This window comes from Tachypleus tridentatus, chromosome 7 (assembly GCF_004210375.1).
Source record: "Tachypleus tridentatus isolate NWPU-2018 chromosome 7, ASM421037v1, whole genome shotgun sequence".
Lineage (NCBI taxonomy): Eukaryota > Metazoa > Arthropoda > Merostomata > Xiphosura > Limulidae > Tachypleus > Tachypleus tridentatus.
The window spans coordinates 67,207,285-67,232,633 of NC_134831.1; the positions used below are offsets into that span (position 1 = coordinate 67,207,285).

Below are 25,349 nucleotides of genomic sequence, written 5' to 3' on the forward strand. Positions count from 1 at the left end.
AGATTGTTATTTATCAAACCAGTATTTATTTGTTTGCTTGTTACAGTGAACAGTTCCAAAATGCTAATACGCAGACAAAGTATGAGTTACTGGAAAATAGTAAATCATATGTATTTACATACATATAGAACGTTAAGATTCCACGTTGCCTCTCAATATAATGTGTTAAATTCAGCTTGTGAGCCTCTTACCATGACTCCTCTTCAGTCGTTTATTCGTTTCTGTCTTCATTTTGAATTTCAACATCGTTCCTGTGGAATGTCGATACTTATGCCTAAGATTACACACTGCAGTTTCATTCTAAACGCAATATTTATACCGTGTTGACTGTTTTCAAGCAATTATAATGTTGTATTCCACTAAAGGTGCCAAGGTATATGTTATCCTTTTATACACGGAATTCAGTGCTGAATTTTCATTCTAAGTATAAGCTTTTATGGGTAATATGATGTAAAGATTTTACATCTGGAGAAGATTAATTTGATGAGTTGCGACTATGAATGGACAGTCTAGAAACAGTTGAATCAAAGTTGGTCGATGAATTGTTGCCAAAACTTGACCAACAAGAACCAGAAACAGATGTTGGCTGCAATCTGACTGGTAAGATGTATGGCCAAGATGGGGATGGGAGTTCCCATACTGATGGAAATCTTGTCGATAGAGTGCAGTTAGGACCTTGATAGCTTGAAGCAGCTGTTTGAGAAGACAGTAAAAGACTTGTTGAAGTTGGGCACATAAGCGAAGGTATTTTCACGCCATTTAACTCAGTATCTGAAATAAAGAACAAAATGTATAATGAAAACTCAGTTTAGGTAAATGTGTAAATAATGTTAACGGTATTAAGTAAGTAGATCAAAGAAACCAACATTTTGAAGAAATAGAATATTATCGACAATGATAAGACGAACTAAATATTTAGAAGTTTGTTTTCGTTGTTCAAGATACTTCCAATTACGGGTAAAAATTTAGTCATAAAAATCTAGATGGAGGTTATCTGAATTTTCGCTAAAACTGAAAGACACTCAATATCCATTCTGTTTACAAAGTATATTTTGAAAATAGCTGTTAGAAACTCAAACTTTTAAAAAATTCTACTTTTTGATGAATGAAATGCATTTCCGAATAATTTTTGTCGAGTGATGAATTCATCTGTTTGAATTTAATTGATCGATTGAATTAGCTCATCATGACGTAACAAGATTATGGCTAGTGATATCAAAATGGCCATAACAATGTATTTAACGTATTCTCATCATTGTGAGAATAAATAATTGGTGTAATAAACTAACTTATATGTCTTTTTTAATTTTGATCAAAAAAGCAAACTCAATTTTTACCACAAGTTAAAATTATAAACACTGAAGTTAAAGTTGCTTAATGGTAGAAGCAGAAGAAATAATGCATTCATATTTTAACAGTTTCAGTCAATTCAATCCGTTTCTGCTTTTTCTTAATAGCATCAGATAAAATATGCCAAACTGTTTTACGTAAAATAAATACTTCTAAAATTAAATTTATAAAGCCTGAAATAAACCTAGTTTTTATAGGATTTGGGAAAATGTGTGTTATATATATTGTATGTGTTGTCTGATTATTATTTGGTAATTTAGTTTATTTAACCTATTGTTAAAGTCTTTTGTAGGTTAAAATATGCTTAAAGATACATATTTTCAAGGGCTAGCCATTTATGTTTCATTGTTGTTGTTGTTTTTAATATCGCGCAAGGCAACACGAGGGCTCTCTGAGCTAACTGTCCCTAATCTAGCAGTGTAAGACTAGAGGGAACGTAAATTCTTAAACTAGTCTTTTATCACCAAACAATGAGATGGATTGTAACATTATAATGCCCTCCCACGACTGAAAGGGCGAGAATGTTTAGTGTGACGGGATTTCGAACCCGTGACCCTCAGATTACGAGTAGAGCGCCCTAACCACCTAGCCATGCTGGGTTTTTTATGTTTTAAAACAAAGTTTTTCTTTTGTTTTTTTATTGGAACCACTGCATTTCCATTAATTAAAAAAGAGTTAAAGAAAGACTGAATCGGCGTATTGCACCTGATAACATAATTAATTAGAATTAACCTTCTATTTGTGTGTGCACCAGCAGATCAAAGGAGATAATCGAAAAGCAGCCCTCTACGACACTACACCTTGACCAAAAAGAGGGAGTCAGCAAATGTGTAATTTCATTCATTTGTTCTTAACTAGGTTTTTATTGGTTAAAAAACAAAACAAAAACGAATACATTCAGTTTAACTTATTCATGAGTACTTACTTTATTTTCGTAGTTTTTTCATGAAATTCCAATAACTGCGGTTACGATCTGATATTATTTTTCATTTGTTTGTATGTAACTGGCAAAATTTCTAAATGACGTCAAGCAGACGAAACTGATACAAAGCACCAAACATCGTTTGCCTACCTTACGCTTTCTTTATTTTTAACTTATAACTAATCTAATATTGTAAACGGGGAAGGAAATGATTATTATAATTTTCATTTTTCATAAAAAAAAAAAAAAACTACCTCTGACATTCTGTATTTTTACACAAATTTTAAATTTATTTTAATTAGTTTGATCAGGTGAAGTTCCGGGTTATAAGTGCAATCCATTATTTACGAGATCCAGCCCGTGTACTGCATTGCGTAACAGGTGGAATAAGCCCCGTCAAGTGTCTCAACAGCAAATGTATTGGCTTATAACGCTAAAAACCAGGTTTCGATACTATAGTTGGCACAGCACCTATGACAACTATGTAGCTTTGTACTTAAGATTTCGAAAACACGTTAACAGTGAATAAATGTTCGTATTTTCCAAGGGAATGAAAATTATTGTTAGACGCTAAAAGTAACTTAAACTGATAAGGCAGAAAGTGGCGCTTCATACTATGATATATATTTTAGGTGTTTATAACTGAACAAATTGGACTCAAGTCCAGTGTCAGGTTCAGCTTCATATCCACATCAACCCCAACAACTATTTATCTATCAACTATCAACCTGGTTGATAAGTTCCTATACACCGTCCTCCATGTGCATGTTCTCCATCAATTTCTACGTTTTATCCGTTTTATTTGTACTGTTTTCGAATACTCTGTTAAAATATATATTTTTAGAAAGGCCTAATCACTTTTCTTGTCCTCATAAGTGCATCTATACTTCAAACATTTTCCGGGGGAAGCAGGTCTGGGAACACCGAGAATACTACCATGTGATCTCACCTATGAATCCCCCTCCCTGCATTTTTAAATGTATAATTTTAAAAAGGCTTAATCAGTTTTTGGTCCTCAAAAATGCTGCAAACCACATCTTAAATCATCTAGACTTGAAATATATATTATTAAAAGGAGCATGCCCCAATACTCCTAGAATGCTGACTCTAATTTATAAACCCTCCTGCATTTTTAAATGTATTATTTAAAAAAAACATAACCAGTTTTTGGTCCTCATAAATGCTACAAACCACATTTTAGACCATCTACACTTCAAATATTTTTAAAAGGAGCATGCCTTAAGACTCCAAAAATGCCCACTATATGACTCTCACCCATGGACCTCCCCTCTTTCTCTCTCAATATTTTTTATCCTACACTGGTGTATGTGTATGTATATACACATATTATAGTGTATCATATAATACACTATAATATATAGAGGGTTATAGTGTATAACCCTCTCAAAATTTTGGATAAGAGATATGTGAAGAACGAAACTTATTATTATCCACGGATGGTTCTGTCCAACTGAACACATATAAGAACATTGAAATATAAGATCGCCGAAAGTAACATTACAATTCGTTCGTGCGTGAAGAGGTAGCAGTTTGGAAGTTTCAGTCGTTCCAAAAAAGTGCCTTGATAGTAAGCACCTGGAGAATTAGTTCTTCAGTTCAGATGATAAAGCTCTTTACAACATGCAAGATATAATGGTTCCAATCATGCTTGCGAGAAACGCAAAAATTTAATTAGCACACAGTAAGCTGGTGTCAACCTAGCAACCGTATCACAGTCCTGAGATAAAACCTGAGTAGGTAGAGCACTTTCTCCAAGTGCTAAAGGTCCCGGATTTATTATTACTTATGGAATAAGCAAAATTCATAATAACACAGCAGCAACAAAGATGAAGAACTTAAGATGGTCATATAAAGGTGAAATAAGAAAACACTGACACTGAATAAAATTCAGTATAGAAAAGCTGACGGAATCAGTTCTACATCTCAAAGAAGGCACAAAAGGGTAGAAAAAAATTCAACATTATATCACGCATGCGCAATACACGTGTTTGTCTGTTTGTTTATTTGTTCGTTTCAGAATTTTTGTGTAAAGCTTTGTTTGTTGTTGAACACGAAGATACACAACGGGATATCTGTGATATATCCAAAGTGGGTATCGAAGCTCAGTCTTTAGCTTTATAAACCCTAATACTTACAACTGAACAACCGAGGGAAGAGTTGCACAAAGCTACACAAAGATCAGTCTGTGCTTAACTGTCTTCAAATGTGACTAGAAAAGGCAGCTAGTCAACAGCACCCACCACAAACTGTTACGGTTCTCTTGTTTTGTCAAGGTACGATTTGACCATCACTATGATAATGCACCAACGATCCCAAAATGCAAAGCACATTTTTGCAGGAAGAGATAATGAACTTTGAATTCTCTATTCAACAAATCGATTACTAGACCGGGTGTAACATAGGACTTAACGTGCTCGGACTATATTGTATGTATTGGGTAAAACTGAAGAAATGGTTTTTGTTTTTATTTTGTATACATATTTCGATATTACAGTGTTTAATGACATAGTTTTACAATATTACTTATAATGCTCTTCCTCTATACCGAATTTATATCTAGAAACAGTCACTGACCTTTACAATAAATGTAAGTTACAGAAAGAAATCTGCTAAAATCCAAGGTGTGATTTCCCTATCTGTCATCACGAAGAACCTAACCCGGAATTTTATTATTGAAGTCCGTAAAGTTATCGTTTACTCACCGGGGAACTTACAATATTCCATTTAACAGTTTGTTTGTTTGTTCTAATTAAGCACAAAGCTACACAATGGGCTATTTGTGCTCCGCTCACCAGGAATATCGAAACCCGGTTTCTAGCATTGTAAATATGTAGATATTCCGATGTGCCACCAGGGAGTTCCATTTAACTGTTAGTAGGTAAGCTTTACATTGTATCTATGCGTGTTCTGGTGTAACTTTAGGACGGAACTTTAATATATTTTTATTTAATAAAATTCTGACCGTTGATATTTTTTGTGTACTATACCCCTGTCGTGCCATTTATACTTACGTATGGATAAAAAAAAAAGTTAAACAATGACGATAATACTGTTTCCGGGGAGGTAAGTAACTTATATTTTAACTTTAATGTATTAAAAATAAAAAAAATATTAAATTCAATAGTTAGCCTTTGATAGTTAACCCCTGACTGTCCGAACAGACGTTCATAGAAATCTTTTGAAGTAACCATTACTATATAATAATAGAAATGTCTTGGAAACTAACATATAACCCATCTAATGAAGTAACCATCACTATATAATAATAGAAATGTCTTGGAAACTAACATATAACCTATCTAACCATAAATTCATCAATACCTCCAATTCCCACGAAATGCTTTAAAATTTCAATTAATTTACTACAATCAGCATGCAGTCCAATCAAATGATTGGAGGTTTTATTGAGTGGGGCAAATAAAGCTGTTTTCCTGGGCGCTTTACGATTATTTAGTTGCCAATCGTATGAAGCTTACATTAAGTTTAAGCACTTTGATCGCTTGACTGATTTAAGGAAAATTTGAGATTTTCTACGTGGCTACATCACGTGAACTGGCCAGCTGCGACGCATTAAGATCCCTTAATAAGCTTAAGAGAGGTATTCAGAAAACACAAAATCGCTAAGTAAAATTGGTATTCGTTTTGATAGAGACAGAGTAACTTGTATTTGTGAGCAAATGTGCAACAATAGGCCTAAAAACTTTACCCGCTTGAATATATTAAGAAATATTCAAGAGTGATTTTTATTGTTGTTTTTTAATATAAATTTGAGATAATGTGACTTTTACAAGAACAGTATCTAATATTATAACATAGTTTTTGCTCGTTGGCAGGCTCTTTTAAATTATCTAGAAAACATAATTCAGTGTCCAATCCACATACTGATAAGTAATTACTTTATTTATTTTGTAACGCTTCAACAAACTTGAAAACTGCACGTAGATGGTAGTAGGTATGCATTATAATGGTATGAAATAAAAAACAACTTCTACAAAGAAACCTCGACAGCTAACACATCAGATGATTTGACTTTCTGTTTTGAAATGACTACACATTTCACAATTTGCTACGGCCTGGCATGGCCTGGCGGTTAAGGCACTCGACTCGTAATCTGAGTCACGGGTTTGAATCTCTGTCATACCAAACCTGATCGCCCTTTTAGCCGTGAGGGCGTTATAATGTGACGGTCAATCCCATTATTTGTTGGTAAAAGAGTAGCCCAAGAGTTGGCAGTGGGTGGTGATGACTAGCTGCCTTCCCTCTACTCTTACATTGCTAAATTAGGGACGGCTAGAGCAGATAACTCTCGAATAGCTTTGCGCGAAATTCAAAAACAAATCACAACTAGCTTCCCACTGGAGTCATATATGTTCTTAGGACTTTTTAGGTATTCTATGCCATCTAACAAATTGCAACACGGTATATATAGCTTACAACACTGTTAACAAGGAAGGGTAAACACAGTCTCCTAGCAGTACGCACTATTTGTTTACGTTATCCAATTAACATGAGACGTTGCATTTGTGTGCCCTATAACTTAAAATCCAGGAAATTTTCAGCTTATTATGTAATAAGCCAATTCAAGTTGAATTGCATTCCTCATTTCTCTACACAGTTTGTTTCAATTTTTCAGTGTTCATCCGTGAATATGTGAAGAAACTTTACACTAATTTAACTATAAGATAATTGTACAAATTGATAAGAAACTTAGTTGAAGGAATTTAAAACAAACATAATATGGCGACAACACAGAAAAAAAAAACAAGACCATTTATGATTATCTCAAAATAAGATCATTCTGAATCACCAATCATAGTATGAAATAAATTGAAGTAACTCAAAATTATCCAATGATACATTTTGTTATCATTTACAAAATAGTTGTGAACAGTTGCGTATTTAGGTAGAAGCTAGAGGGGACTCAACCCCAGGGCCCATGGTTTTAAAGAGGCCCATTGATAATTCTATTCTATGTAAAATTACATGGGATGTAGGGCCCATAAAAATTATTAGACCCTGGGCCCACACAAAGTTAAATCCGCCACTGGTCGTGAGATAAATATAGAGAAATGAAAGGCAGAACGTTACCACTGTGTTTTTTCTTATTCTTTTCTTTGTTTTCTTCGGGTGTGTCATTTTTATCTTCTTCACTGGTAGGTGATTCTCCTTCATCATTCTGATGCAAAGCATCATTTCTTCTGTCACTGACTTTGTCTGTCAGTAAACAAAAACACAACAGTATAAAACAGTACTATTGGAATAATACTCCGGTTTTCAATTGTTGCCAAAAGCTTAACTAACACTCCCTCACTTGAATATCCCATAAAATAGATCATATAGTTTTTGTTGCTTTATGGGTTAACGTCAAAATTACCCTCTTAACAAAATAACAAGAACAAAAGTGCAAGTGCTGGAAGACTGAGCGTGTTGTTGCAAAAGGCTTATGATATATTTTCACTACCAGCTGAATCTCAAGAGAATTGTGCTTCCATTATCAACCATTTTAGCTTTGCTGAAAAGAACCACCAGCAAATATAAGTCTACAGGAAATTACCAATGTACTTGTAATTGGAGAGAGTAAGATTTGTTATATTCTGTAGTTAATAAGAACAGACTATAGAAGCATTGCATCAGGTCAGTAAGTTTGTAAAATGAACTCACCTTTTAATTTTTCATTTGTGTTATTCAAGCTTGAATTTTTCGCGATGTGTAAAGCATATGTGGGGTAATCGGAAACTTCGCTAATCTCCGCTTCTTGGCCGACAGAACTCGAAGTTTCCCTTTCTGCTCGGTTTCTATTGTTGCTGTTTTTGTCAGCTTCTGTGATATCTTGAGCATTGTTTGCTTTTAGTTGTTTGCGGTATTTGGCTCGCCGATTTTTGAACCAAACCTAAGTCACCCAGAGAAAAATTAACTTTGAATAGTCAAATTTACTTACAAAAAAATTATAATGGAAAGTACGTGTGAAAACTGCAATGAATTATTCATATTTAGTGGCGATATTTAAAAAAAAACATTAATAAAAAAAGCATCTCATAGTTTACTCGTCACTACAATGTTATTTATGACTTACAGTTTATTTACGTCATACAATGGCATTATCTATGATAACTCCAACTAATTGAAATGAGTTCGAAAAACATATATGAGATGCATTTTTATTAACAACAACAACAAAGGGAAAGAAAACTAGAAACCACTGAAAAAGCTAGAGATTAAATGTTGGTATGTGAACAAAGAACAGACATGAATATTACCAGCTTAAAGTTCTGAGAAAAAAATAAAATTTTCTTTTAAAAAATGTATAATTAAACGAGACGAGACGGTAAACTGCATGATATAATCTGTAAATATAAAGAAATGGGAAAAAAGTGGAAAGTGGAAAGAAACGTTGATTATATAATGTTGTTCGATTGGATTTCTTCACATATTTATTCTTCTTTTAAAACGATTATAAGTACTTTTGTGTATTATTTTTATTTTATTTTCGGTAACTGAACATGTTTATTGTTCATGATTAAAAACACGAACACGTTTTGTTCGTTGCTTTTCTTAATAATACATTAAAATTTAATTATAAATAAGCTTGGTTTGTTTGAAGTTAATCACAAAGCTGTATAATGGATTATCTGTACTTTGTCCACCACTGGTATCGATACCCGATTTCTAGCGTTGTAAGCCCGTTGGGGCCTTTAAAATTATTGGAGAACCAAACAGTCCCAACACGGTTTGTCGTATCGAAGATTAGACGTTAGAAACTTTTAACAGTTTAACACAGTATAAGTTAATGTAGGTACTGTCATAAAATCACAAAAGTGTTTTAAGAAACTATTTCACGAATAGACAACGTTCAACATTAACCGAACAAGAACAGAAGAAACTATAATGAAGCTACGCTGTATATTAGAAGTGTTTATTTAGATACATACTTGTATCCGAGCCTCGGGGAGGTTGGTGCATAAAGCTAAGCGTTCACGTGTCACTACATCCGGGTACTGAGTTTTGGAAAACGTTCTCTCGAGAGTTCCCAACTGTTGATGAGTGAAAGCAGTTCTGCTTCTCCTCTGTTTCCGGGATAGTGCTGCCGAATAAGAGATCGAGCACAGATCTGAATAATAATAATAACAACAACCATATTAGCCAGGATTATGTTACGGGAATTCGTTTCTGTTGTTAGATATCTGTAGATGATATATATATATATATATATATATAGACACACACGTATTATGACGAGACTTGGGGAAGAAAATGTTGAAATAATGAAGTTTTGAAAATAAAATGGATACTATTAACACACTACTTAATATCTGCAGATAGTGTCGTATAGATACTGAAACATATAAAGAGCCTTTTAGGGCAAGTCTCTGTTTTTAATAATTATTTAACAGCGTACGATTTTAACGTTGTATTGCTTTTAACTGTAAATAAAACCTAAGAGGTTGTTTATTTCACAAAAACAATATTTTTGTTTGTTTGTGCAAAACTAAACTAAAGCTACCTTATAGACAAGACAGAAGGTAGCTATTCAACAGAGCCCACTGCCAACTCTCAGGTTGCTTTAGTCTCATCTATTAATAGGTTTTGGTCATCACTGAAAGTACTTTCAAAGCAATGGATCGCGAACAGTAAGTGATTGGATTGGCTAATCGTTAGACCTACGCTAAGCCCAATAAGGAAGTATATGTGTGGAGAATAAGAAAGAGAATAATGCTGAATAAATTTAAATAGCCGTTTATGTGTGTGTGTTCTTCTGACTGGTTGTTGTTGTTTATTATTATGCGCAAAGCTACAGAAAGGTCTATCTGTGCTTTGCCCACCAGGAGCATTGAAACCCGGTTCCTGGTATTGTAAGTGCGCAGACATACCGCTGCACCACATGGGGGCGTTAGCTTATGACGTAAGTTACTATCAGTAAGCCAGTAATTTTAAGAGTTTTAGAGATGAGTTTCCAATCTTTTGAAAACTAGTGAATAATGAGTGAGTTTAAGTGTTTAAAGGTTGGTATGCAAGAACAGCCTTGAAAGACCATTACCACCCACACCTTATCCAACAAGAGGGGTCAGCAAATGTGTGGCGAAAGACATCCGTTGATAACTAAGTTTTTATTGGTAAATATTTGTATGTAAGTACAGAATCAGTTTAACTTATTCATGAGTGCTTGTTCTATATTAGCAGTTTAAAAGGACCAAATGACTCCTTCTTGTCTGTGTTTTCATTGGCATACTACCTTAACAGATATCCCACTATTACATCTTTTAAAGTAATATGCCAATGAAAAACGAAGTGGGCAAAATATTGTCGCATTGAAACATTTTATTTGTTATATCCCTTTGTGTGAAATAAATAATAACAATTGAATACTTTGTAGATGAGAAGGTAACATAGATTATAATTATATCCTGGCCTGGCATGGCCAGGTGGGTTAAGGCGTTCAAAGGTTACGGGTTCGAATCACCATCGCACCAAACATGCTCGCCCTTTCAGCCGTGGGGGTGTTATACTCTTACGGTCAATCCCACTATTCGTTGGTAAAAGAGTAGCCCAAGAGCTGGCGGTGGGTGGTGATGATTAGCTGCCTTCCCTCTAGTTTTACATTGCTAAGTTAGGGACGGCTAGCGCAGATAGCCCTCGTGTAGCTTTGCGCGAAATTCAAAACAAACAAATTATAACCAGTGAACATGTAGGTAGAGCGGACATTCATGCAGTTGAATATTCTTAATGTCCAAGGGCTCGTCTTATGACATCCAGGCTCAGCTGTTTAGATCCACCTGTAAACAGGGCTGTCACGGTAATCTTAGGAGCTCCTCAGATCCTCACCCAGTATACCTTAACCGTAATAACAAATAAAACAATTGAAAGTTTATTTTGGTTTTATTTATCTTATACTTTAGTCCATTACTTTACTTAATTTCACATTAACAAGCATGACTTTGGAAGGAGGAAGTATCTAGACCCCAGGACTTTCATAGGATTGCGTATATTGCTTATTATATGTAACAGTTACATACAGCTGAATATGCATACTGGAATAATTGAAATTGTAATTAAGTGCTTACTGTAGAAATCGACAAAAACAAAGAAACAAAAAAAGATTTATAACCATAACAAAAATTATTTTATGGAAATAATGTACTGTATGTTTCATAAGAAATTGGTCTGTATTTGAAGTAAGTAATCTCTTACTAATAGCTGAATCCATAAAGAAAAATTTACGTTGACTTGGATAAATAACAGAAATAATGATACTGGAATAGTTAAAATGGATACTAACCAGGTATTTGGTTCCACGATAACCAGTGACTACAGTATGGGAAAACTGTTAATGGTGGAGAAGTTGGTCCAAGTTGAGGTAGGTCATGATGATGTATCCAAGATGGCAGTACCCTTGTGGACAAGGAGTGATAGTCACCCATTAGATCGTAAACGCTGTGCTGTGATTCGGGAACATAAATTTTACGATTAGTCATGTTAACGTCAAAACGAAATAAACTCATTACAAAACACTATTCTCAAGAAACTGTTCCTTCAGCTTTTTATACAGAATTTGGGTTCACGACACATGACGAGCTTAATGCGACACGACTGGGTGAATCTCAAAACGTAACAGTAAGTGCATGCTGACGCATCTTTATGATGTATACATTTTTACTTAACGATTATCATGAATCTTCTCTGATTTCAACTTAGATGATATTTTACTTCCTTACATTTCGTTAATCAAGTGAGCAGCTATAAACACGAACCGTTTATTTCCGTTTTCTCTTTTCTGGTTCCTCGAATTACTACAGAAGTAACCCATTCAAATATGTATTTTGTACTGAAGCTTGTTGTAGACTGTTATTACACTTTGCGTACTTAGAGTCTAACATTACTTCTAAACACCCATACTTCTAGTGAATGACACTTGGCTGCTTGGTAAAAGGTTTAAAACGATAGAAAGAAGTAGTACCGTCAACTGACGAAGTGCGGCAACAACTAAAGTGTCCAATTTCCGGTGCTAGCAGCGAACCTAAAGGTAAGAGAATACTGGTTTGTCTACAGGGAGTCATGTCTGCACAGATGTTACGGTGGTAGGTGTGAATGTCTAACACTCTCCAAACTGAAAAGTGTTAATTCGATAGTTTCCGTAATGTATTTGGTTTCCCAGGCACTGTGTTGAAGTTGTTTTAACGCCTTATTGTTATACTGTTTGACGTATGGTTTGTTGTACTTGAAAAAAAAATGAAAGAAAGAAGAGGACGAAACATAAGATTGACAAACATTACCATACAGGGATGACTGCTTTCAATACCAGCGTCAGAACCAGTCAAGTCCTAACTATATTTGTTATCAACTCTATTTGTAAAAGACTGCATTAATAGCCACACGATATTATTCTAAGATTAAATTTGGGACTTTTAAGCGCGCCAAGGTAATAGATAGTTATGTGTTTAACATAAAAGTAATCGTAACACACACAAAAAACACATCAAAACGTTTTTAGTACAAAATATTCTGATCATGCTTATCGTTTATAATCAGGGGCAAAGAGAAACAACAATTTCTGAGCATCCCTGTTGTTTTCCTCTTCAGAACTTGCAAGATTTTCAAACCAAAATTAAAATATAAAACACTGAACTATAGATGGCGCCCAAAATAGCACATTAGTCCTAATGAATCAGCGTACAGTAAATCTTAAGTTGTGAAGAAAAGTTAAAAATATTCAAAATAATTAATATTACTTTGAAGTACATGCAACAGTATTGTGTTGTAGAACACTTTTTAACCTGTTCAATAAAATTACTAGAGTGCTTGAACAATAATTTACGTCAAGATTGTATTTCTAAGTTAACTGCTCATTACATCTGTTTACTTATCGAAAACTTTCGTATGTTTCGTATGTTTGAGAACTTACAGTATACAATGTGGATCTAGTGTGGAAATATAATTTTGTCGAATTAATTCAACATTTTAAAATATATATAACTAACTTCTTTCACACTGTTATTATATTAATATTGTAATAAACACCACTGTTTGTTTTTTGGAATTTCGCACAAAGCTACTCGAGGGCTATCTGTGCTAGCCGTCCCTAATTTAGCAGTGTAAGACTAGAGGGAAGGCAGCTAGTCATCACCACCCACCGCCAACTCTTGGGCTACTCTTTTACCAACGAATAGTGGGATTGACCGTCACATTATACGCCCCACGGCTGGGAGGGCGAGCATGTTTAGCGCGACGCGGGCGCGAACCCGCGATCCTCGGATTACGAGTCGCACGCCTTACGCGCTTGGCCATGCCAAGCCAATAAACACCACAACAGTATCCACTAATAAATATGCAAAAACGGCTCGTTTGGGTTGAGAAAATATTTTACATAGAAGAGCCGTTTTTGCATATTTATTTCACTACAAGTGGGTTTTCTCGACATCAGTGAGTGTCCACTAATATAATGAGCCCATAACATGAACTTTTAACGACAATACAATACAATACATTAACACCACGGTATTATTCTAAGTGTAAAATGTCAAACATATAATTTTTGTGTATATTATCATGATAAGTTTGTTTGTTTTATAATTTCACGCAAAAGTACACGAGGGCTATCGACGCTAGCTGTCCTTAATTTAGCAGTGTAAGATTACAGGGAAGGCAGTTAGTCGTCACCACCCACCGCCAACTCTTGGGCTACTCTCTTACCAACGAATAATGGGATTGACCATCACATTATAACGCCCCATAGATGAAAAGATGAGCCTGTTCGGTATGACGGGGATTCGAACCCGCGACCTTCAGATTACAAGTCCAGTGCCTCAACCACCTGGCCATGCCGGGCTTTATAATGATGAGAAACAAAAAACGAACACATTGTTTATAACGCATTTTAACTGGTTTGCCTTGTGGTTATTATGTTTGGTTGCGGATCGAAGATCACTACAAAGTTTGAGACGCAATGCTGCTAAATCAGTATGCTATGCGTCTCTCGATTTGTTACTGGTAAGTTTACGTACTTACAGAGCTTAGATTCCCCGCGATGGACGTAGTACAGTACAGATAGTCCACTGTGTAGCTCTGCGCTGAAAACAATACAACACATTCAACGTTTCCAACTATAGACAAGTTATAAAAGTGACAGTCAGTTTCGTTATTCGGGTTCAAAGATCCAAACAAAAGCCTTGTGGCGGTAGGTGCTGCTGATTGGCTGCTTTCCCTCCAGTCAGTTATTCAAAATTAGGAACAACTTAAATTTGAATCCTAGAGGTCTCTGATGTGGTCGCTTACCTCATGAGCACGTAAGGTATTTACTGTTCAAGTCGAGAAGTCCAGCACGGTTAATTATAATGTTTTTCTTCGAGACGCTATCTCAACTGCTTTCATTAATGCATTGTTTTTTCATGTATACATTGTGTAAAAGTGCAACCTCTAACTTATTATGACAAGAACTTTGCTGTGTGATTAGTACTGAAGGGAAATGTTTATTTTAGTGAAACTATTCTATCGTAACTTTAAACATTCTGTGATAGTACCTTCATGATTCTTAAAATTTGAAATAACTATTAACATGTTAAATACGAGTAGTTAAATACAGGCAGTTCAAATGACCGATAATTTGTTCGTTTTTTGTGTGTTTTTTTTTAGAATTAATGAGCAATAGTCTGAAAAACAACAATATTGTAGCTCTTTTAATTCTTTTTATTATCACATATATAACACAACATAAACAATCTAGTTTTATACAACTTTTAGTTACTAGATATGCAGAGGTAATGATTTTGACTCTTTCGCAACTTTTTCACGCGTATGCAGTAATTATCAACTGTTTGTTGAAACAAGAACAAAGTTGCATACCGGGCTATCTGTGCTGTGCTCACCACAAGTATCGAAAGCCAGTATTTAGGGTTGTAAGCCTTCGAGGGAATCGGGTTTTGAAATGTTCGCTCTTGTGTAACCTGAACAGTAAAATTGTTTTCAAGTCAATCTATTTTCGTTACTTGCCTGTGAAAAGGAAGCTCGCTAATGCAAACGTGCAACCTTGTTGGCATCACGTAACAGTTTCATATAGTATTTTTTATGGTTGACTGAATAAGACCGTCAGACTAACAAAAGTCAGCTCAGTAGTTTGAAATATGTTTATCAATAAAATATAGTGAAATGTGTAATATAATTCCTGTATAAGGATCAGTAAGTTCAGCATACTGTTGTTTTCTTGCTGCAAAGCTACACCATGATCTGTTTGTCCGCAACCTGTCTGCCGTTGGAAGTCTGTAAACTTACCGCTGAACTACTGGGACAAACGTTATGTACAAACACAGAATGATTGTGCCAATTGCAAAACGTAATTTTGTCGTAATTCTAGGTGAGTTTCTATCTCTCGTTCATATCACATTATTTAAAGTAATGTATAAGCTGGGTAATACTCCCTTATGAACTCTCTTTTACAAAAATTGCATTATTTAAAGTAATGTATAAGCTGGGTAATACTCCCTTATGTACTCTCTTTTATAAAAATTCCATTATTTAAAGTAATGTGTAAGCTGGGTAATACTCCCTTATATACTCTACTTTATAAAAATTGCAATTTATAACAAATTACATCATTTAAAGTAATGTATAAGCTGGGTAATACTCCCTTATGAACTCTCTTTAATAAAAATTGCATTATTTAAAGTAATGTGTGAGATAGGTAATACTCCCGTATATAATCTCTTTTATAACAAAATCACATACTTTAAAGTAATGTGTAAGCTGGGTAATACTCCCGTATATACTCTCTTTTATAAAAAATCACATAATTTAAAGTAATCTGTAAGCTGGGTAATACTCCCTTATATTCTCTCTTTTATAAAAATATGCATTATTTAAAGTAATGTATAGGTAATACTCCCGTATATACTCTCTTTTATAAAAAATCACATAATTTAAAGTAATCTGTAAGCTGGGTAATACTCCCTTATGTACTCTCTTTTATAAAAATTGCATTATTTAAAGTAATGTGTAAGCTGGGTAATACTCCCTTATATACTCTACTTTATAAAAATTGCATTATTTAAAGTAATGTGTGAGATAGGTAATACTCCCGTATATACTCTCTTTTATAAAAAATCACATAATTTAATGTGTAAGCTGGGTAATACTCCCGTATATACTCTCTTTTATAAAAAATCACATTATTTAATGTGTAAGCTGGGTAATACTCCCGTATATACTCTCTTTTATAAAAAAAATCACATCATTTAAAGTAATGTATAAGCTGGGTAATACTCCCTTATGACCTCTCTTTAATAAAAATTGCATTATTTAAAGTAATGTGTAGGGTGGTTAATACTCCATTATGAACTCTCTTAATGTGCAGGATTGGTAATACTTCCTTATATACTCTCTTTCATACACATTCCATTATTTAAAGTAATGTATAATGTACTGTCTTCTGTGAATCAACGTTAAGTCTAAAAACATATAATGCTAAAAATCCGTTTTGATACTTATGGTGGGCGCAGTACAAACAGCCCCTTCTGTGGCTCTGTATTGAACAACTAAAAAAGAAATCTATCACATTTCTTCAACTTTCTTTTTTCCCAAATCAAACTTATTTCCTCCGTCCGTTGATTTTTATTAATAACACAGTTTTTTTTTATTTACCCACCAATATTAAAATTACTGTCAAATAATTGAAGACAATGCTTATGAAATATGCATATCAGACAAAAAATAAATAAAATGTTTGTGTGACAGTAAATCATAAAACACAACGTGTTTTAATACAACGATGATGTAAGTACATTACAGTTTTCGTGCTGAATTAAGAATCCATGTAACTATGTAATGGTTGTGATTTTAAATGCAGTCATTTGTCAAAAGACTTATTGATAAACTTTAACCCTAACAGTGGATTATCAGTAATTCACCACGTTTTAATAAGAAAAAAAAATGTGTAAAACAATGAATTGTTTCTGAAAACTGAGGAAAAATAACCTCAGCATAAATACTCTTGACAAAAATAGATGATTTGAAATAGATACAGTAACCTCATAGACTGGTTAAATCACAATATTCTTCAAAAGAGGTAAAGCTGTTAGTTGGAAATTACTTTTGATGGTTGATCTTATAACTTCTATCAAAAGGTTGTTTTACCAAGACAAACAACGTGTACAAAATCTAAACGCAATATAGGTAGATGCATATAATATTTCATTCGATTTCACTTACTTATTTGCTTATATGATTTCCATTTTTAGGCTTAAAAGTGTGGTAATTTAATTTTTTTTTTTCGCGAATTTGATCCTCGTGCTTCCAGCTCACCGGGCTAATGCTGTACGAATTAAGCCGAAGGGGATTAACTCGGTAGCAGTTGCTAGTGAGACACAGTTTTTAACAACATAAAGAACCACAAAATTATAAGTAATATTTTTTGTATATGTATTTTTATATTGACCAACACATTATGCTCCCACAGCCTAACTGGCCAGGTCAAAGATCCCACAGGTTCAAGTTTAATTATCCTTGAGTTTAAATTATTGACCGCAGAAAAAGCAGTCAGTCAGCAACACTCTATCATCTACAACCAACCTAAACTAAGGGATTGACTGCCATTTTTATAGCGTACCTCCAGTTTAAAGTGCAGGGAATTATTTTGTGGTATCACACAGGCTCGATCGTGGTCCACCATCTCCAAAATCTAGAGCTATTCCACGGGGTCAACCCATGCTGACCGAGTGTAGACAGACCCAGCGTCAAGTTTTTGTGGCCTTATGTAGAAACTTACACAGAGCCTCTTAAGTCTTATTTCAGTTTTTTGACAATAGGTTGAAAATGTACCAAACTGATAAGAAACAACAATGTACTAAAAATACGAATGTTGAAAGTTTTGAAGGTTTGTTTTGTTTTGAATTTCGCACAAAGCTACACAAGGCCTACCTGCGCTAGCAGTCCTTAATTTAGCAGTGTAAGACCAGAGGGAAGGCAGCTAGTCATCACCACCCACCGCCAACTCTAGGGCTACTCTTTTTATCAAGGAATAGTGGTATTGACCGTCACATTATAACGTACCCACGGCTGAAAGGTCGAGCATGTTTGGTGAGACAGGGATTCGAACCCGCGATTACGAGTCGAGTGTCTTAACCATCTGGCTGTGCCGGGCCTGGTTTTGTGGGTTTTACTACAGTGTATACTTTGTAAACATACGCGCACCCTTTCGTCCCTTCAACATAGACACCAACTGCAGCACAGTGGTCATTGTGCCAGATTATATATTTAAGGTTTTATGGATTGCGTCCCGTTACCGTGTATTATTTTTTGAGCAAACTAATTTTTTGTTACACTTTAAAATTCAGCTATCATTAAATTGCAAACCAAAACTTGAATAATATAAAAGACTGGATATTTTACATAAAAATATTAATATTTTATGTGAAAGTTATGACTTCAAAACATGATCCTGTTACTTTTTATTTCTAAAATATAAAATAAAGAAAGGTTAGTAAATTGTACAACAGCTGCGAACATTTAATTCCCTGACATTTGTCGAATCTTCATAAGTTTGAAGAAATTAATATTTTTTTGTTAATCTTAACTAAACTGTTTCATGAGCCATCTATATTATGCTCGCTATAGACACCAAAATTCTAATTCTAGGCTTATCTCTTCTCAACCTGTCCACTAATTACTATGAGGACTTAGTAATCGGAATATTACAGGATGAAGGTGCTTTTCTTTGCTCATTATTCTCTTCAACCATCATATGAAACAATCAGTTTGGATGAACAATCCAAAGCGAAAAGTTACAAATATCATCTGCTAGGTCCAGTCCTAGAGCACAGTTGGCCTGCGTGCAAGAATTAATGGTGGACCCTCCTGCTACATTGTACATATAATTATATATATGCATAAGTTTGTTTGTTTGTTTGGAAATTTCGCACAAAGCTACTCAAGGGCTATCTGTGCTAGCCGTCCCTAATTTAGCAGTGTAAGACTAGAGGGAAGGCAGCTAGTCATCACCACCCACCGCCAACTCTTGGACTACTCTTTACCAACGAATAGTGGGATTGACCGTCACATTATACACCCCCACGGCTGGTAGGGCGAGCATGTTTAGCGCGACGCGGGCGCGAACCCGCGACCCTCGGATTACGAGTCGCACGCCTTACGCGCTAGGCCATGCCGGGCCATATGCATAAGAGAGAGTGAGATTAGAGACAGAAAAATACATAACCATGTATGGTGCATCTAAAACTCAATTTTAATGAAGACCTACCTAGTTTTCAAACATAAAAAATGAAAGCAGATGCAACAATAATAATAATTACAATGAAAATGTAAATACGCTAACAGATCTCTAGTTCGAGTACAATTAAATTTTCTACACTATCACTGGCCCATTTTTAATAAGCTTTTCGAAACTGCAGCGTCTTTCTTCATCTCTCTCAACTGACAAAAAAGCCAAGAAACTGAGACAGTTTTGACTCATTACTGATTGCAATTGTGATTTTATTAATTTCAATTTATTGAAAGAGCGTCCAGCACCAGTAACTGTAACTTCCAAAATTAGATAAACTCAGGGAGTTACAACGTTTGGAAAAACTACATCATATCTGCAAATTTAAAAACCACAATTAATCCAAAACTTTAATTAGCTTCTATGGGTTTTTTTCTTTCAGAATGCTTTTTTAGAATATTTAACTCATCTATGGTTTCAGGACCAATGTCTTTGAACGAAAATTGAAAATCCATTACTGCTTGCTCTATGTTTTCATTGGAGCTATTTTGTTCTATACTGAAGGAGGCGATCTATTACTGTAGGAATATTACTAAATTGCTTTTGAAGTTGCATCAAAATATTAACAACTAGCGTATTGAAGAATATAACTTCGAAGTGCTGTTCTGGGTCGCAAGGACTTTCATCATCATATTGTCTTTTTCTTCTGTAATCTATTGGTTTTCACCAGCTTCTTCAACAGCTGTCTTCACTTCTTGTAGTATTTTTAATCTTAACATGAAAATCACTTTGCATGCGGACTAGTAAAAAAAATACTCGATATATTCACGGACAAATCTCTGTTTTTTATTTTATTAAAAATATTTAACTAAAATATATGATTTTTTGTGTGTATATGTTTTATGATGTGTGTGTGTTTTTCTTTTAGCAAAGCCACAAAGGCTATCTGCTCAGCCCACCGAGGGGAATCGAACCCCTAATTTAGGTGATATTTTTGTAGGTTACCTGGTCATTTAAATTGACCGAGCCGGTGTTAGCAAGTGAAATAAGCTAAACAGGATCCCATTTGATTGGAATTTGTGGCCCCCTACAACTGGGAGCCCAGCACCCGCTGCACCTCCTCTCCTAAAGGCCGGCCCTGTTATCTACTGTGAACTTTTTTGTTGTTGTTAATTTGACGTACGTTTATCGAAACCGATGCAAATGTATTAACAATCGTGAACACGACGTACGTGATGCAAACTGCTTAAACTCTATAGGTGTGTTTATAGTTCGTTGAAAATTTAAGCAGTGCATCTAAATAATACTTTAAACGCTCATACTATTTTTTTTTAGTTATTATGGGGTGTGTGTTTTTCTTATAATAAATCCACATCGGACTATCTGCTATGTCCACCGAGGAGAATCGAACCCCTGATTTTAGTATTGTAAATCCGTAAACTTAGCGCTGTTCCATCGGGGAACTAGTTATTATGGAATAAAATTCAGACACTATCTATAAATATAATTTTACATAAATTATTATTATTCTTAAAATTAAATTATTCTTTCTGTGGGTCGGTGGTAAGTTTGAAGACTTATAACACTTACAATCGGGTTTGGTACCCGTGGTGGTCAAAGAGCAATGCATAGCTTTCCACAAAACAACAACAACAAAAATCGAGAATTATCAAATTTCATAACCTCTGAGATGAAGTATTAAAACAGCCATGAAAATTTACGTTATTTTAAAAACTTTAATAACTGGATAAATAAAAATGGTCTTCTGATGTAGTTTGGTTTTCATAAACAGCTAATTTATTGATTACATGACATTTCAGTTTTAAATGAATCTGTTTATAATAAATGAATGAAACTTGAGTTTGAACTAAAGAGTTTGGTTTTGGTTTGTTTTGAATTTCGTGTAAAGCTACACGAGGGCTATCTACGCTAGCCGTCCCTAATTTAGCAGTGTAAGATTAGAGGGAAAACAGTTAGTCATCACCACCCACCGCCAACTCTTGGGCTATTCTTTTTTTTACCAATTAATATTGAGATTAACCGTCACATTATGACGCTCCCACGGCTGAAAGGGCGAGCATGTTTGGTGCGACGGGGATTCGAACCCGCGACCCTCGGATTACGAGTCGAACGCCTTAATCAACCTGGCCATGCCGGGCCTAAAGTGTTTAATGATCTCTGTGTTTGTGTTTTCTTATTGCAAAGCCACATCGGGCTATCTGCTGAGCCCACCGAGTAATAATCTCTGAAAATTTTATTTTGTTTTGTGTCGGTTGTTCGCTGCCGTTCTAGATTTTGAGCTGATATATTCAGGGAAAAGTAGATAGCTAATCAACAGTACCCAATGTTAATTTGTAGTCTACTGAAAGCAAATAGCAGAATTCAACTGCCTCTCCAACAGTAAAAATACACTCGCGGATCCGAATTTGTGACAGCCGGACACGAACTAAGAGCTCCGGTATTCACAATAGGGTATGATTACAACCAGACCAAGCTTGACCTACTAGTTTAACCTCAGTGAAACTGTCCCAACCTTGTAGGATTTTACAATTGTTTGTTTAAACCATTTTTAATATTATCACCAGTTAGTAAAGATCTTCATGTGTGTTTTACATCATAAAAGTCAAGGAATAAGTGCCGTAAAAATCATTAAAACGTAGACGTGATTTTCTCTTATAACTTTAAATTCACTGTTTCGAGGTTTATACACACATGAAACGTCATTCATATTTGTCTAGTATTGGTTTATTCACTTTTTCAGACTCGGTTTGCCTGGACCTATAAAAGATGAAAAAGGTCATGTTCAATTAATTCTCTGCCTTTGGCATCTGCTGGTGGGTGTGTGGTGGGGATTTAAAGTCTTCCCCCTTCTCTTATTTTGTTATCAAACGGTTGGTCAGTGGGTCAGTGGTATATTTACGAACTTGCAATACTAAAAATCCTGGGTTCAATTCGACCATTATACTATTCATTTTGCATTTAAAAAAAGAAGGAAACACTTAAGGTTATAAGAGTGGCGGTTAAGTTTCACTATTCAGTTATACTTGATTGGTCCAAGAAATGGCGGCGAGCGCTATTCACTAGCTGCACTTCCGTTTAACTTATCAGCTGAAAATGAACGGAATTATTACTGTATACTGTCCTGAATATCTTTGCGCAGATATACAATACCAAACGAACACAACAAAGTTATAAATAGAATGCCGTAATTTATGTGATTTAAACCACAGAACCTTTCACGCGTCTTTGGTGGATATTCACTGTTAATTCATTTACAGTTGCTGTAGACCAAAAGCTATACTACAAAATATCGTGTGTTCTTTTTTTCACGAAAAACAACAATAATGTCTTTCCGCATCCAGCCGTTCATTTCATGAACAGTGATCTAATGAATTCATTGTGTTGGCTTTATCCCTGTATGACAGATCCCACTTCAAAGACGAATAATAAAAAACCAAAAAGTTAACTTAAAAAACTTAAAGTACAAAATATCTTCACACACCCATTTCTGTTGTCAGTGTTTAAAGTCAACAAATATATATATATTTAATAATTTAAAATGTTTTCTATTTTGAACACTTGACCAATACGATACAATTCTCTAGAGAAAATACTGAAAAAAATAGAAATTTAATTAGTTTGTTTGTTTTGTTTTTTTAATTTCGCACAAAGCTACTCGAGGGCTATCTGTGCTAGCCGTCCCTAATTTAGCAATGTAAGACTAGAAGGAAGGCAGTTAGTCATCACCACCCACCGCCAACTCTTGGGCTACTCTTTTACCAACGAATAGTGGGATCTACCGTTTTGTTTTTTTAATTTCGCACAAAGCTACTCAAGGACTATCTGTGCTAGCCGTCCCTAATTTAGCAGTGTAAGACTAGAGGGAAGGCAGTTAGTCATTACCACCCACCACCAACTCTTGGGCTACTCTTTTACCAACGAATAGTGGGATTTACCGTCACATTATAACGCCACCACGGCTGAAAGGGCAAGCATGTTTGGTGCGACCGGAATTCGAACCCATGTCCCTCAGATTACAAGTCGAACGCCTTAACTCACCTGGCCACGCCGGGCCATTTAATTAGAGTTTCGAAACACACAGATAAACAAAATATTCTTTTTAGGTAGATCACTTTAAAACTTAGATAGTAATAACTTAAGAACAAAATAGTTTTTGAACAGCAAACTCTAAACAATGGTTCAATAAGCATTAATTTTTTTAAAGTTATATACGGGAAAAATTTTAAAGGTTTAATTATAATTATAATTGTATAAAACCCTGGCTTTTCGTATTGTGTAATACAAAATATACGTATGTGTATGTATATTCCTTTTATTTATAGAATTATTTCTATGATTTGCATACGGCCCGGCATAGCGAAGTGTGTTAAGGCGTTCGACTCGTAATCCGAGAGGCGCGGGTTCGAATCCCACTCGCACCAAACATGCCCCTTTCAGCCGTGGGGGCGTTATAATGTGACGGTCACTCACACTATTCGGTGGTAAAAGAGTAGCCCAAAAATTGACAGTGGGTGGTGATGACTAGACTGCTTTCCTTCTAGTCTTACACTGCTAAATTAGGGACGACTAGCGCAGATAGCCCTCGAGTAGCTTTCCGCGAAATAAAAAACAAACAAACATTTGCATATTTATGAGATAAAATAAGTCCCCCGCTTGTACAGCGGTAAGTCTACGAATAAAATTTAATTTTATTACTTAGAATTATCTAATGTCTGATGTCGCATTTAAACTACAAAATCATTCCGCCAGTATTTTGCGACCAATCAGAGGTTAGAAGCTTTTATTTTACGCAACACAGAGTTCGTTGCCCATTGATTTCAATGTAGATATGATATCTAAACCAGCTAATTATATCTGAAGAATGATGAACATGATTTTGTATTTTAATATTTTGCGTATTCAAAACTATTAAATCTCTCACAAAAATATCATAGTTGATTTTTTGTCGTTACTTCTAAGGCACATATACTTTAAATCCTGCTTTACTGCATTAAAGTTTGGTATTGTGACAGTTCAATTTATCTTTCATCTTAGTCAATAAAGTTTAATTTGTTTTGAAGTCTTACCATCGATTCTACTGGCTGGTACATTGCTGCAATTCGACCTTCACCTCCGCACTAGTGACAAACGAGGGACTATCTTCCGATTTGCTATTTTTCCAATATTTATTTCGTTTTACTTAGTACTTGTAGACGTTTAAATGGGAACTGACGAAAGTTTGACTAGTTTTTCCACTGTTTATATCATTTGGTTGGCCCGGCAGCATCCAATCAGGAAACTCCTATCTTCCTGCTCATGCCGTGAGCCCATAATCAGCCGCGCGACTTCGTTCTGTACTCCCAACCGCACACAGGTAAAGCATTAGGATGCGTCAAATCCTATTATCTAAGCCCCAAGTTTAGACAACGGATTGAAGACAAATATATGCAGTACAAAGAGGTCTTAATGGCAGTATTTACACGCAGTCTTATAGGCCGTGTTTTCAACTGTAGGGGTGGAGTGGACACTTCAAGTGGCTTGGGGGCCCGTGGTGAGCTACTTGTTTGTTCATTGGCTTGTTAGGGAAGGTCCCCCCACCTTGCTTCGGACACACGTGAAGACAAAAGCGATTCGATACAGATACAAAACCTTGTTTGTTCTCATTGATTGGTTTGACAGCTCACAGAAATGACCATAGTATTAATATTGTACAACACTGACCAACCTCAGATTGGTATGAGGTACTTTGACGCTCATTTCACTATGCATAATCCCCTTTGCATTTCAAGCTCACACAGGTGTGACGGATAAATATAGTATTAATGGCTTAAGTTTGGACGCTATTCTTAGCTCCATGCT

The 25,349-nt window shown here is 35.1% G+C and overlaps 1 protein-coding gene across 2 annotated transcripts; it reads right to left on the reverse strand.

The window, feature by feature from the left end:
* Positions 1–24,861, reverse strand: LOC143255880 (uncharacterized). Of its 2 annotated transcripts, none has more exons than XM_076512228.1 (6): positions 24,578–24,861; positions 11,568–11,727; positions 9,223–9,401; positions 7,955–8,183; positions 7,382–7,507; positions 1–771 (listed from the first exon to the last, which is right to left on the reverse strand). In XM_076512228.1, the coding sequence occupies exons 1-6, from the start codon at positions 24,599–24,601 to the stop codon at positions 476–478; spliced, it is 1,014 nt and encodes a 337-aa protein (XP_076368343.1). In that variant the 5' UTR covers positions 24,602–24,861; the 3' UTR covers positions 1–475. The 2 variants fall into 2 exon arrangements, with proteins under 2 accessions (XP_076368343.1, XP_076368344.1); XM_076512229.1 differs by lacking the exon at positions 24,578–24,861 and adding an exon at positions 12,040–12,198.
* Positions 24,862–25,349: the final 488 nt, after the last annotated feature.